At 36.4% G+C, this 13227-nt stretch overlaps 1 protein-coding gene across 1 annotated transcript in view; it reads right to left on the reverse strand.

The window, feature by feature from the left end:
• ADGRA1 (adhesion G protein-coupled receptor A1) overlaps positions 1 to 13227 on the reverse strand; it is a 285341-nt gene that overhangs the window by 37576 nt on the left and 234538 nt on the right. The window contains exons 15-16 of the mRNA XM_087767270.1: positions 4941 to 5068; positions 3887 to 4010 (exon numbers count right to left, since the gene is read on the reverse strand). Of these exons, the coding sequence (XP_087623396.1) occupies positions 3887 to 4010; positions 4941 to 5068 (252 nt within the window). The remainder of the gene's footprint in view (positions 1 to 3886; positions 4011 to 4940; positions 5069 to 13227) is intronic.

Below are 13227 nucleotides of genomic sequence, written 5' to 3' on the forward strand. Positions count from 1 at the left end.
TTCAAAAAAAATACAGCTAGAGCAGAAAGAACCACTCTTTTCCTCCTCTTTCTATAATATTTTTGTATCTACAGCTCCTATCTGAGATGTGGCACATAGCTCTAGGACTATCTTAGTTTAACAGGATTCAAATCCAAATGTCAGACTTCCAAGGGTAGTATTCTAACTTCCAGACTACAGGCTAGTATGGAACAGGCTTTGCCTTTCTTGCTGAAGATTTACTGCCTACAGAAAGGAAGTCACAAGCAGTTGTGACACTCATCAGGGAGGAGGAAGATCTGAGCCTTGCCAAATTTTATATGGAAGCTTTTATTTGATAAACCACACAGGACGTTCTTGGAGATGTGATTGAAGTGATCATGCCACTCAGTGACTGGCCACTAGGATAAAAAAATTATAATTCTATCTCACTCCCTAACTTTTCTCCCTCCTGAATCTTGTGCCCCTAAGCCTATTCTTCATGCTTCAACATGCTGAACTGACGATTTCATCCCCTAGCCTCATGGCTATCATGCTGTTCTGGAAAGCAGGGGCCATGAGACTGAAATCTTTCAGACTGAGGGTACAGAATCAATGCCTCCCACACATGGGGAGTGATCCAGCTATAGTTGTGTCTCTTTCTGTCTCATTCCTTACATGAAAGGAATAATCCTCCTCCTGCCCTTTGAAGGAAAGTAATCTGAGACCTAACTCTGGGAGATGGAAGGGGCTGACTACATCATCCACTGGCTGGCTCAAGCACCTTTCTGGCTAGCATACTGGCTCTGATTAATCCCATTCTGCTGTTCCTAACACCACCTTTGCCTTGCACGAAAGATTTTGCCATAAACTCAAGACTCTGGCTTCTACATCAACAGCCAGCATTCAGTGACACCCAGAATCAGATTCGTGGGTAATATAAACCGTCTGTAGATATAACATCATTCACACAGGAAATCTGTGAAGAAGCAATCAACTCTTCCAGACCAGCACTCTAACACCAGTTTTCTTTATAAATCATAAAGACTGCATAGCACATACACAAGTGAGACTGTCTATACAAAATCCTCTCTGAAACAGGTATGCAGGTTTAAAAGGGAGTTTTAGACTTTTAGATTCCAGATAAAAATAAATATCTTACCATCTCTGAAAGCACATTTTTTTGTGTAATTACTTTGCCTTCAAGGGGATATGAAGGTTCTTCCAGCTATCTATCACAGAAAATGGGTACATTTCCATAGCATCAATTCCTGCTGCTTAAAATTAGCCTGGGACACCTCATTTAGAGGGAGAAGGTGATCCAATTGAAGTTATTTTAGAACCACCCTTTTTGGTTAATTATGAAGGATAAAAATTAACTCAGTCTATTATTTCACTTGGGTAAGGATGTTTCAGTGAAATTTGTGTGAAAGTTTTAGGGATAATTACAATAAGAAAGGTGGAGGTTCACTGGCTTTGACACCACATTTCAGTAATTAGGACAGAAAATGCTTGCACTTGGAATCTTCCCCTATGCACTCAAGACACAAAAAGTGCAAATTACATTTGCTGCAGGGTGAGGCTGTGTTTTGAACTGTAGCAGATGGAAAGATACCTGTGCTATAGCAACACCGATGGTGTTGCACATGGTGTGTAACTAATTTTAGTACTGCTTGAAGCAGTAACATTTTCACAAATATATTTTTAAACCCTAATATCAATTTTTTTTCCAGAACTGAAAAAAAAAAAGAAAAAAAAAGAAAAAAAAGAAAAAAGGAGAAAGAGACAAAACTTAGACTTGAGGGACACACAAACCCAAAACAGCTATATAAATATATCTTATGTTAGGCTGAGTGATTTAAAGAATTGCTAATATTCCATACGCAGGAGAAAAGGAGTGCTGTCCACCCCACCACTGCTTATGCAAGCTATGGGAAATGTTCAAATACGTGAGCTTCTCAGGAAACCATTAGTAAGTCTGACCTCCCTACCTCCTAGCTTTGGCACCCTGAATATTAATTCACAGAGTAATCCTCTCAGGGTTATCACAGGAGGAGACAGCCACTGGGACTCACAGAGTTTTGAAAAACATTGCTGTCAGTAGGCAAGAAAGGGTGTGTGGTGGGGTACGATGTTCTGGGAGTGAACATTTGTTCAGCCTGTGTTACCAGCTATAGGAGTCTTGTCTTAGATTGTTAGGACTGTTGCATCCATTAGCCCTGCCTAATTACATCAGACAACTTCTACCAGGAACCAGAGGACAGTGTGTGTCTTGTGTGTCCTATATCTTTCCTATATTTTAACTGCTGATGATATTGTCTGTTGATGTAGCATGGTTTCAGGTAAATAAATAACTTCATGAAACCGATTAGAAGGCATATGTGAATGGATCCATTCAGTTTCTCTAAGTGTGCATGTTCCTCAGCAGCTCAGATCTGACCCTATACCATAGCAAGAAACAGCTGTCACTGATAATGCATTTTATGAAGAGAGCCCTGTAGTTTATGTATTACTCATAGCAGTTTATTAATAACTCATTTATCTCAATCAATTTTTCATTATTGCTGTTAATACTGCATTGTTACCGTGTAATCTGCAAAGTAAATATCCAGACAATGATTGTAGCAACAGATGGTCATTTGTGATCGTGTAATTACACGACCATGGCTACCCTACAAACTAATCTGCTACCCTCACTTGCAAACTGCAGATAAAGACAATGGTAAGTGGTATTTCAATTTGCTAGAACTCACAGATTAAATATGACAGAATACACTAGATATTGTGAGATATTTATCTCCGAATAATGTAGTGGACAATTGTTTCATTTAAATGAATGCCATGTAATATACATAGGTAGACTTCGCATGTAGAACGTTAGAGGTGCTAACAGATCTACATACGCTGTTTGTCGATGGTCACGCACAAGTATACACAAAAGGCTTCCAAAGCACCTCACTGAGAATTAGAGTGATACCTCTTACACTAGTTATGCAAGTTTTGCAGTGAGTGCTGTTGGCTGGCAACTCTTGCTGTTTACAGGCATTCAAGCCAATCAAAAGAACGGGATTAGTGACAGGCAAAATATCTGGGAGAATGTTGGCTTAACAAAGTGCTTTACTACAGGTAAATACCAACAACATTCATGAGATCTGGAGCACTTCTACAAAATCTGAGAGGAAAACACATTTATGACAAACAAATTGCAAGAAGCCCTCATCAGGCGTTACAGAAGATGACTGAAATTACTCTCTTTATGCACTGTACAGGCTCAGCCTCTATATTCAGCGCAGCTGAGGCCATGCCCTCTCCAAGCATCTCATGGCACTCTGTCCTTGGAAAGGATAAAGCAAGAGATGTGAAATAGTCCAGCAGTGCAAACAGGGGTCCATAAATCACAAGTGTACTGGTCTGCTTTGTCTCCTTAGCTTGAGTTGTAATTAAGAGACATAATCACACTATAAACATTAAGCTGCCCAAGTATATATTTAGGGATCACCCAGTGAAGCCAGGGCCACCCTCAGGCAAATGGTATATATATTAAAAAAGAGCAGCAGTAACTTTAGTTCCACACATTCAATCCAAAGATCAGAAAGGATATTAGAAATGTTTAGGAATCATAGTTCTGAATTATCCTGTAGAACAGAGAAACATTATGATTTTCAGGGATTTTTTTTAAAATAAGGAAATCTGAGCCAGAGAGAAGTTAATGCATTGGTCAGCCTCTCACAGAAACTCAGGTGACAACCAAACAGTGAACACTCCCAGTCCTGGCCTTTAAAAGACATGCTTATAATGATGACTTATTTTGAAGAACTCAAGATCCAGAAACAATATATGAAAAGAAAGAGAACTATCAATATTATGTTAAAAGGTACAGTTTCAGGTTTTCATTCTATTAGTAAGAATTACTAAGGCAGATACTTACAGCTTGACATATAATTGGATATTTAATGCGATTGATTCCACCAGCAAAAACAGCAAACGTAAGAGCAGTATGGAAACAAAAGTTGAGAAGCATGTGCCATCCTTTTCTACTTATTCGGATTGTGCTGTTGAAAAATCATGTTTTAAAATTAAAAAACAACATATCTATTATGAAAATTACGCTTTAGAAAAAATGCTTAATACGATAGAGTAAAATTCTCCGATTCTTGAATATCTACTTAGCAATCTACCTATAGGACAGAGTATGATTTATACAGCATTGAAATCAACGGTAAAAAGGTAAAATCAATGGTAAAAATTGTAAAGAGTCTACTGACTTAAAGTTTCCTCCATCTAATCAAGCATTTAAAGTAGAGTAATAAAAGCAAAAGGCTTATTGCATAGCTGCAGATATGCAGAACTTTAACAAGACATCTCTAAAGGATTAAATGGAAGCTGAAAATCAGAAGTCATTGCATTAAGTTCACTTAATTAATATTTAGCATCTTCTACAGTACAATACATTCCTACTCTTTTAAATTGCTAATGGTCTTTAACAGAAGTACGTAGTTGAAATGGCATTTATATGAATCTTTCATGTCAAGGAAAACACAAGTTTTCTAAACCCAAGAAGATTTAGATGTCAAAGAAAGTTTCTTTTATCCAATGATAGTTACCAAGCCTTTCAACCAAACTTGGTCTTAGAAGCCGATACCGCCAGTGTAGCTGTCCAAAGTGCTGCTCTCTGACTGGAATTTGCCAGACAGCAATTTGATAGTGCTCGTGGTTTCAGATTGAATTGTCAAGTTAGAAATCTTAGGAGCAGTGTGTAGACCATTTAGACATACATCTCAGGAATGATACAGCTTGGGAACAGCTTGAGAAATGTTGACATAACCTTTTTTTGATTTCTCTGGTGTAAATCACGTTGCTGATATTACTATCCAACAGTAATTCAGATCATTTTAATTTCTTTTCAGTGAGGGTTAGAAGAATTGAAGTACCTCAGCATAATGCTGACCATTTAATACAAGTGCTTAAAATTGAATTCTTACCTGTGATGGACAATGTAGGTGATAATGGAAGCAAACAGGCACAACAGCATAACTGCAGTACATGCATATACCACAGGGTGCAGAAACTCCCCTGGGTACTGGGGGAAAGACAGCACTGTCTTAAAATCCTATGGAGAAAGCAAAATGATTTAACATTGTTAGGCATGTGTGAAACTCAGAGTTCATTTCAATATGTTCTGTCGTTTCTAGCTGTTCCCTTTCAAGAGCAGGAAAATAAGATGATGAACTTTTTATGTAGATATAGTTCATGAATTTACAATAACATCAGACTGCTCTTTCCTCATCTGCATACACTTTGCAAGACAGAAATTAACCTTTTTGTACAAGCAGACATATCCTAATTAAAAAAAAGTCTGAAAAAATACACAGAATATTACATCTTCCAGGCATTAGCAATATCTGTTCCTTCTGATAACATGAACTTTATGCGTGTATTTTACTAGGATATTAAGTACAAAATATCAAATTACCATAAAGGTCTCTAAATGGCATATACATGGCTGCAGAGGAACCACTTAAAGAAACAAAAGCCATGAGAATACACCCAAAATATCGACTGACTCACTCCTATATTCAAATATAATTCCCAGTTGATACACCTCCTCTCACCCAGTGACCTTCACACTTAGTTGCAAATACTCTACTACCTACATCAATTCAAAAGCAGCTTGACAGCTATATTAACAGCAGACTAAAGATCCATGCATTCCTTTTGGACCTGCTAGTGCTACTGACACAATTCTTCATGAAAAATACAATGAAAAACTATTTATATATTTTTAAAATTAACCATATCAAATTCCCATTCTAAATTACTGGATCTCACAAGTAAGGAATAAGAGAGCTAAATCTTCAGGTGTGATGGATGGAAAGCAAAAGGAACCCATTACAGAAAACAGTATATCTTCAGACTATCTGAATTAAACCAAACATTAGAGGTTCACTATAATACATTAAGCCACATCTGTTTGTGGCACTACATTTCTGCAAAGAAGTACTATAAATTAGACAAACTATCACCTGAGTGCAAACAAAGTATCGTCTACATGCCAGTTTCCATGTGCAGTGGCACTAAGTGTGCACACAAAAATAAGTATACAGCCCAGCACAGAAAAAGCTAAAATCTGAAAAAGTACTGAATATGACAATACAGCAAACTCTAACACTGAAAATACTGATGTACATTTAAAAGACTTTTGTCTTATTTGCCAGTTTTAGGTTAGTTTTGGAGACTGGGACTGTAATGCTAACATGTTTTTTAATCACATTTGCATGCAGAGAGCTGATTTCCAGCACCATTATTTATGTATATGAACTTGTCCATGTACAAGTAGCTAATGTTCATGAGTATATGCAATTATTAAAGCAGGGGGAAAGGTACTGGTCCATTTACCTTCCAGAAAGCTCCTTACAAGTAACAGATGCCCTAGTAGTCATTATTTTTCTTCATACTAGCTTTAAAGTTCCTAAGATTGATTGTACCAGTTTCTCCAGATGCATATTAAAGTCAGTTCTAAAACAGAGCAGCTTACAAAATACATAAAAAAGACCATCAAAATGAACAAATAATGTATGAACAAGATGGCAAATATATGCCATTACAACCCATTTCTCTTCAAGTACTTCCTCAGCTTGCACGTGTACCTCAGTTAAATCTGCTCAGTCACCACTTGTCCCAGACACAAGTCCTCTCTCTGCCCTGCTGAGTTCACCAAGACTCAAAGTCAGAGGTGGAGTCACTTGTCACAGAGGTACTTTTATACCGTCTGCTAACATCTCTTGCTACTCTTCCCTCAACCACAAGTGGAACAGAAGAGGAAAAGAACTCTGTCTTTTGATGTGGTAGCTTTTTAATGTGACAGACCTATGCTCTTGAGGCCTTCACCTGATTTTTTTTTTTTTTTTTTAGTGTGCATGAATATACATTCAGGATATACTGAATTAAAAAATTTCAAATAATTCTTTAAAAGTCTATTGACTCAGAACTGCCACTAAATCTCCACTCAAACACCCCTTTTTTGACCATCTTTTCTCCCATGTTTTTATTTGCATCATCTTCTCATTAATTCTTTTACAGAGTGAATTTCTTGAGGTAGACTATTATTTAACCAGAAATGTTCAGTACTATTTTGGCTCATATTACTAGAGTAGTAATGTAAATACTGGACAATTTGAACAGAAATACTCTGCTGAGAATGATAAAATATTTAATTTTAGCTCTTAATGATATAATCATATTTTGGTATACCAATAGTACACTTCATCATAATTTTATGTATATACTTGCTTCAGTTCTGTGCATTAAGAAAACTGTTACTGTAACTAATATAGTAGTAACAGTGCAGTTATTTAAAGAAATAACTATCTTGGATATTTCTGAAAAAAATACTCTGAAAAGTTAACAAAGTTGTGAAAAAGGAAACACAGTGAAGCTATACATTTATGTAGCAACAAATGGAAGCAATTTTACTTGAGGTGGCATCACTCAGTGTACTAGTTTTTAACAGTGTAAATGCAAGGATCACCCAATCACTATGTTTGAACATCAGTATAAAAGCAAATGCCATATGCCCTACAGGAATACAGCCATTTTCCCTTCAGAAGAATCAAGAACAATCACTATCTTAAAGCTAATTCCATTTTAAAATATTCATTTTTTATTATCTCTTTTCTAATCTTGTACAACTTTTGAGTATCATAATGCATTATTGCCAATGTAGAATATCCTTTTTAAGAGTTTTGTATATTGAAAACTGATTTCATTATAGATATATAATAAATTTATCTTGTCTGCGTTTTGATGATAATTAAACCTTATTGATCTGTCAGCCTCCCCTGAGTAATCCTCTGGGGAAGACAGCATGCAGAAAACAAAGTTATTTTTTTCATGCTGTACGCAAAGCAGCATAATTGTATGTTACGTTTTAAAAAGGTAGGTTTGATTTTATTTCCTAGAGGGGGTTCAAATGATGATGATACTGAAAAATGGCAGGAATATCTACAGGAAAATGAATACACACAGGACTTTGACCATTACAAACTGCTGTCTACAACTACAAGGCCCATAAGATGTTCTCTAATGAGAAATTATCATTCATTCACCCTTATAGGAAGGTGTGAAACCAGCTTCTTTCAGCTGTAAATGCCACCATAGTATATAAAGCACAACAGAAATTAGTGATGGAAATTAGTGACAGAAAAAACATTTTATCAGCTATTTCATCCAACAATGAGAATTATAAAAACATCAGAGTGCAAATAGGACTTTCACTTTTACTTGAGACTTCATTCCCAAAATCAACTGAAAGACACATCTATACTGACCAGTTAAAACTCAATATGAAAGTATAAAGAGGTATAGACAAATTACATACCAAAGGCAGCTCTCAGACATCTAATAGCAGATGCTGAGAAAGCTGAGGGGAAGATACAGTGAACTAACACTAAATATCTGGTACTTTCACAAAATCACAGCTGCTAAAAACAATCTAGTTTGTGTTATAAATTTTTGTAACCCATCTACTTATATTTGCAAATTAAACATTTATTTTTAATATATTGCTTGTAATAGTATGACTTTAGAAAGTATAGTCTAACTAGTTTCTGTGTTTAAAGCAGGACACCTGAAATTGTGTTCCCCAAGGAAGCGGTGTCCAAGTGCCACAGAGATTTAGAAATAGAAGTGCATTTGAACAATCAGTTCTTCTTTTAGATTCCTATTTGTGTTTAGATTCCTCCTGCTTAAACAAAACAAAACTTAAAAATTAGGTGCCAAATATTAGGATGTTTAGGAGCACGAGAACATGGAAATTATCCATAGAACTAGGTCTCTACGGAGGGCTGAAAACACTGCAATGCATGCTGAGTGGAGCAGTTGATGTGCTGGAGGGCAGAACTGCCATTTGGCAAGATTTCAACAGGCTGGAGGAATGGGCTTACAAGGGGGACAGAGTAACCCTGACAGCAGTACAGGCTGGGGGACAACTGACTGGAAAGAAGCTTTGCAGAAAAGGATCAGAGGGTACTGGTGGATAATAATCTGAAAGCAAGCCAGTGGTGAGCCCTTATGATACATAAGGTGAACCACATATTGGGCCATATTAGCAAGAGTGCAGGCAGCAGGCTGAGGGAAGTGATTATTCCCTTCTATTCAGCACTTGTGAGACCAAATCTTGACTAGTGTGGCCAGTTTGGGGCACGTCAGTACAAGAACGAATTGACAAATCGGGAGTCCAGTGGAAGTCCAGAAGGTGGCTCAAGACCTAGATTCTAGGTCTTTAACTTACATCTCATCTCCCAAGAGTTGGCCCATTTTACTGAGCTCCTTTACAGTCTGGATACCTTTACCCTCTGGTTGAAGCTGCACCACCAAGAATGCAAGATCCATTAAGCCAACAGAAAGCAAGAGCAAATAGAAAGCAAGAGCTTGAGCCAGAGCCTTGATTTGTTATAAAGTTAGTGCATTTTGAAGGAGACAAGCCTGGATTTTTGTCACCAGTACCAAGCCAGTTTATGCATTTTACAGAGCAAACAACACATGTTATTAAGTGTAATTTAATTAAAAGTAGATGTAATCCAAGGAGAAAGGAATAAAAGCCAGATCTTGCTCTTATGAGTACTCTAACTCCAAGGCTTTATGCAAGAGATTGGCATATTCAGGAATATACTGAAAAAACCAACCTTTTCTGGGAAGCTGGACTCAATACTGTCCATATGGACTAAGCATTCTGTTAGGTGAGCAGTACATGCCAGCTGAGGACTTAGGTGAAGAGTATGTGCCTCTTTGCCAGGCCTCTGAATGACAGCAGAGCTTAGAAATCTAGCTCTTCACACTGGGAAGCATCTATGTACATGCAGAGGAATCTAATTCCAGGGAATTTTTCAGTTTCCACTACACCAAATGTTAATTTCACAGATAGCAGGTAAACTTTCTGGATCACTTTCATAGTTTTTGGTGCTTAAACTCTGCTAAGGTGTATTCTGTAGGTGTAAAAGTAGGTGTTTAAACATAAAAAAAAAATTGAAAAGTTCATTCTTAAACGTCTCTTTGTAAGCAGTCTGATTTTTCAAAGTACTGAACCACATTTCTACAGCCTCTTACGAGAAAACCCTGTGTTCTCTATGGGGAAAATGTCAAATACTGTAATTATGTCAACCTTCTAAATGACATCCCTGTAATACTTCTCCAACTCATGAATTAATTTCTCAAAAGGCTTAGACAGGCTGTTTAATTTGGAGAAGACCTGAAACATCAAGTTTAGAAGACTGTTTTCAGAATTGAACTTCATGAATAGGCCTACGACATCCTGCAATTGTCTCCAGTCACACTGAAAATGTTGAAAACATAGCTTTTGTGGTACTGTGATCCTACCAATTTGGAAAGACTTAAAAGATTCAAGGAATGCTTGTAAAACAACAGGAGAGAAATCCTGTTAACTTTTAGCATGATCTGTTCCTAGTATCTTGCCTCTCCTCAATTCCTCATTTACAGAGTTTTCCAAGGTTTACTTCCAGAATATTTTCAAATATGCTCCGTTTTTGTCAGCTCAGTCTCCTCAGCCCTAATTATCTCAAATAGCCATCCACTGAATGCATGCTTCTTTTGCAAATAATGACTCCTTAACACTCACAAACAAAAAAAAAAATCCAACAAAAACCCACCTATGTTGTTTGGAATACTGAGATACATTGTGACAAAACAGGAAAGGAGTTGTTTATGGTTTTATGTTCATTTAACCTATCTTCAGGATTACAATTAAAAATGCTGACAATATGTATTAATCCGTTTTATGTTAATTGAGAAGTAGCATACTTAGATTTAATAATTTTACTAGTGTTTATTTGGCAGATTTGAGGAAATTACTATTGACAAAGCAGTCTGAGGGGGGAAAGGAAATGTTGTATACAATTACAGTCATATCCATCACTACTGAATTGCCATTCTGTTCTAAGAAAAATGAAAGGAAGAACAAAAGGACAATGTACGTCAAAACACATTCAGCAAATTTTGAAATTCAGTGTTGCTGTTGGACATTTTTGTTATCTTCTGAAGAGTTTTTACTCAGCTATAGTATGGCTACAGGACACTAGATTGGTCATAACATACACAAACATTGCCTTGAAAAGTTAAAACATTGATATACAGCTCAGTTCACAAAACAGCACAAATACATAGTATTTATAGAACAAAATACTTATAATTAGATATATCAAAGCTTCAGAAAACATAAGTTCATAATTCTACTCTAAAACAGAAAATCATATTGCAGAGGTTCATAGTTCAAGACCCTAGAGGGCTTTGGCCACCTCTGAAAGAAGATTGTGACTGTCTCTCTTCCTCCTACAGATTACAGAAGACAAAACAGGGGACTGGTCTAAACACAGTATATGAAGGGAACGGCAGGAATATAACTCGGGAGTTTAGTTCACAGTATTTTACTCTCACCCCTAGGACATACCATTCAAAAGCTGATTAGAAAAAGATAATGCTGTATTATGTCTGACACTACTATTTTACTTCCATCCACTGGCCCAACCCAGAGCAGAATGAAAGCATGAAAGCAGTGTGAGGGAAGGAGATTATACCTCCTTTCCAACCCAGCCTCCAAACTGTACTCTCTCTCTCTCTCTCATTGAGATCACTTGAACAACTGGCACAGAGAGAAATGAAATGGCTCTACATGAATCCTCTCACTTGAAGTATGCTTATCCTTATTAATTATCAATCGTAGTTGATAAATCCTTGATTACTGCCTTTCTAAAAAAGGACTCTATGAAACCTGTATTTTAACCCTTTTACAGTTCATAGGCAGAAACAACTTTTATAAAACCAGTTCAGGGAACATTGTCTTACTATTTAAAAAGATGAAAAATCAGAATATGTGCTGTACTAGCTATAAAATGGACAGTTGGATTAACTGAGGCTTCTATTTCATCTTCCACAGCAGGATATACATTATTCTGATGGTAATGTAAACCTTCATCACTGTTGCTTTATTGCTGCTCTTCAGTTTACAGATGCTACTTTAGTTTTCTGCTATTACGCCAAAACATAGTAATCAATTATGATTTTTTATGGTTTAATAGATTAGAGAATTATAGATTAATAACATGTATCATTATATTGTAGCTAATTTCATTGGCTACATACCGTATGCCAGCTATTTTGAATTTGCTGTCAGTTTGTTAGTATTTTAAAATATATTAGGTATTCAGGTGTGAAGAAGATACACATAGGCACTGTATATTGTTCATATTATAAATTAATAGCTAAGCAGAACAATGAAATATTTTTCATTTCTGGTATGAGAATTGAACTGTCCAGAAAAGCATAGTCTCTATCAAATAAAACAATCCCTGACTTTATGCCATAAAACACTGATTAAGAAATAACACTTGAATGAAAATGATTACACATAACGAAGGTACAAAAGTTTTCCGACAGCTGTTGGAAGTCACATTTGTGTGTGTGTATATCTATAGGTATTAAAATGACTTAAGGTCAGGCATCTTTATTCTTAAAAGTGACTGCAAAACATAAGCTAAGGAACATACCACGTTGTTTGCTATCATATCAATTGCAAAGCAAGGGTGAGTCTAAGATTCTATTTTCGTGTCTTGCACAGATGAAAATGGAAGATGCACAAAAGGAAAAAAAGCAAAGTTGAATTACCATAACAAAACAAATACAAGACCTAAACCAGAATTACATACCAGACACGAAAGCTGCAGTAAAAGGTGCCTCAGTTGCTTTTACGGTTGTAGAAAAACCAATCTGCTACATCTTATCAGAGATAAGATAATGCATTCGGCTTTACAAACAAAAATTAATTGTAGTGCTTATGTCAATATACGATTTTTGAAAACAAAATGAAACCATGAAATTGGTTGTTTGCAAGCAATTAGTTAACATTTAATAACTACCCAAAGTTTAAGAACAGGCTGAACCCAAGCAGTTGAAGGAGGAGGAAGCCATTTTGGGTGTGGCACCTGCAAAGTCAACAGGTGCTTTCTTTAATGAATTTAGAAAAACATCCTCAAAGCAAAATTATGTTTCACATTCAGGGAAATAAGCGGCTGGAGGAAAAAAGGAACTCATAGAAGCTGTAGAAAATGAGGTATATTTGATATCATCAAATCTTAGGAACAGCTCTTAAATTCTGAACAATTCTGGAATGGGTGAAAAAAAAATGTTGAAGTAACTCTGAGGGAAATCAGTCCTTACGAAGTGGACGATAATATCCGCATTTAACTCGTGGGTGCCACA

This window comes from Nipponia nippon, unplaced genomic scaffold, assembly GCF_047370975.1.
Source record: "Nipponia nippon isolate SJK-2023a ecotype South Korea unplaced genomic scaffold, ASM4737097v1 scaffold_3, whole genome shotgun sequence".
Classification (NCBI taxonomy): Eukaryota; Metazoa; Chordata; class Aves; order Pelecaniformes; family Threskiornithidae; genus Nipponia; species Nipponia nippon.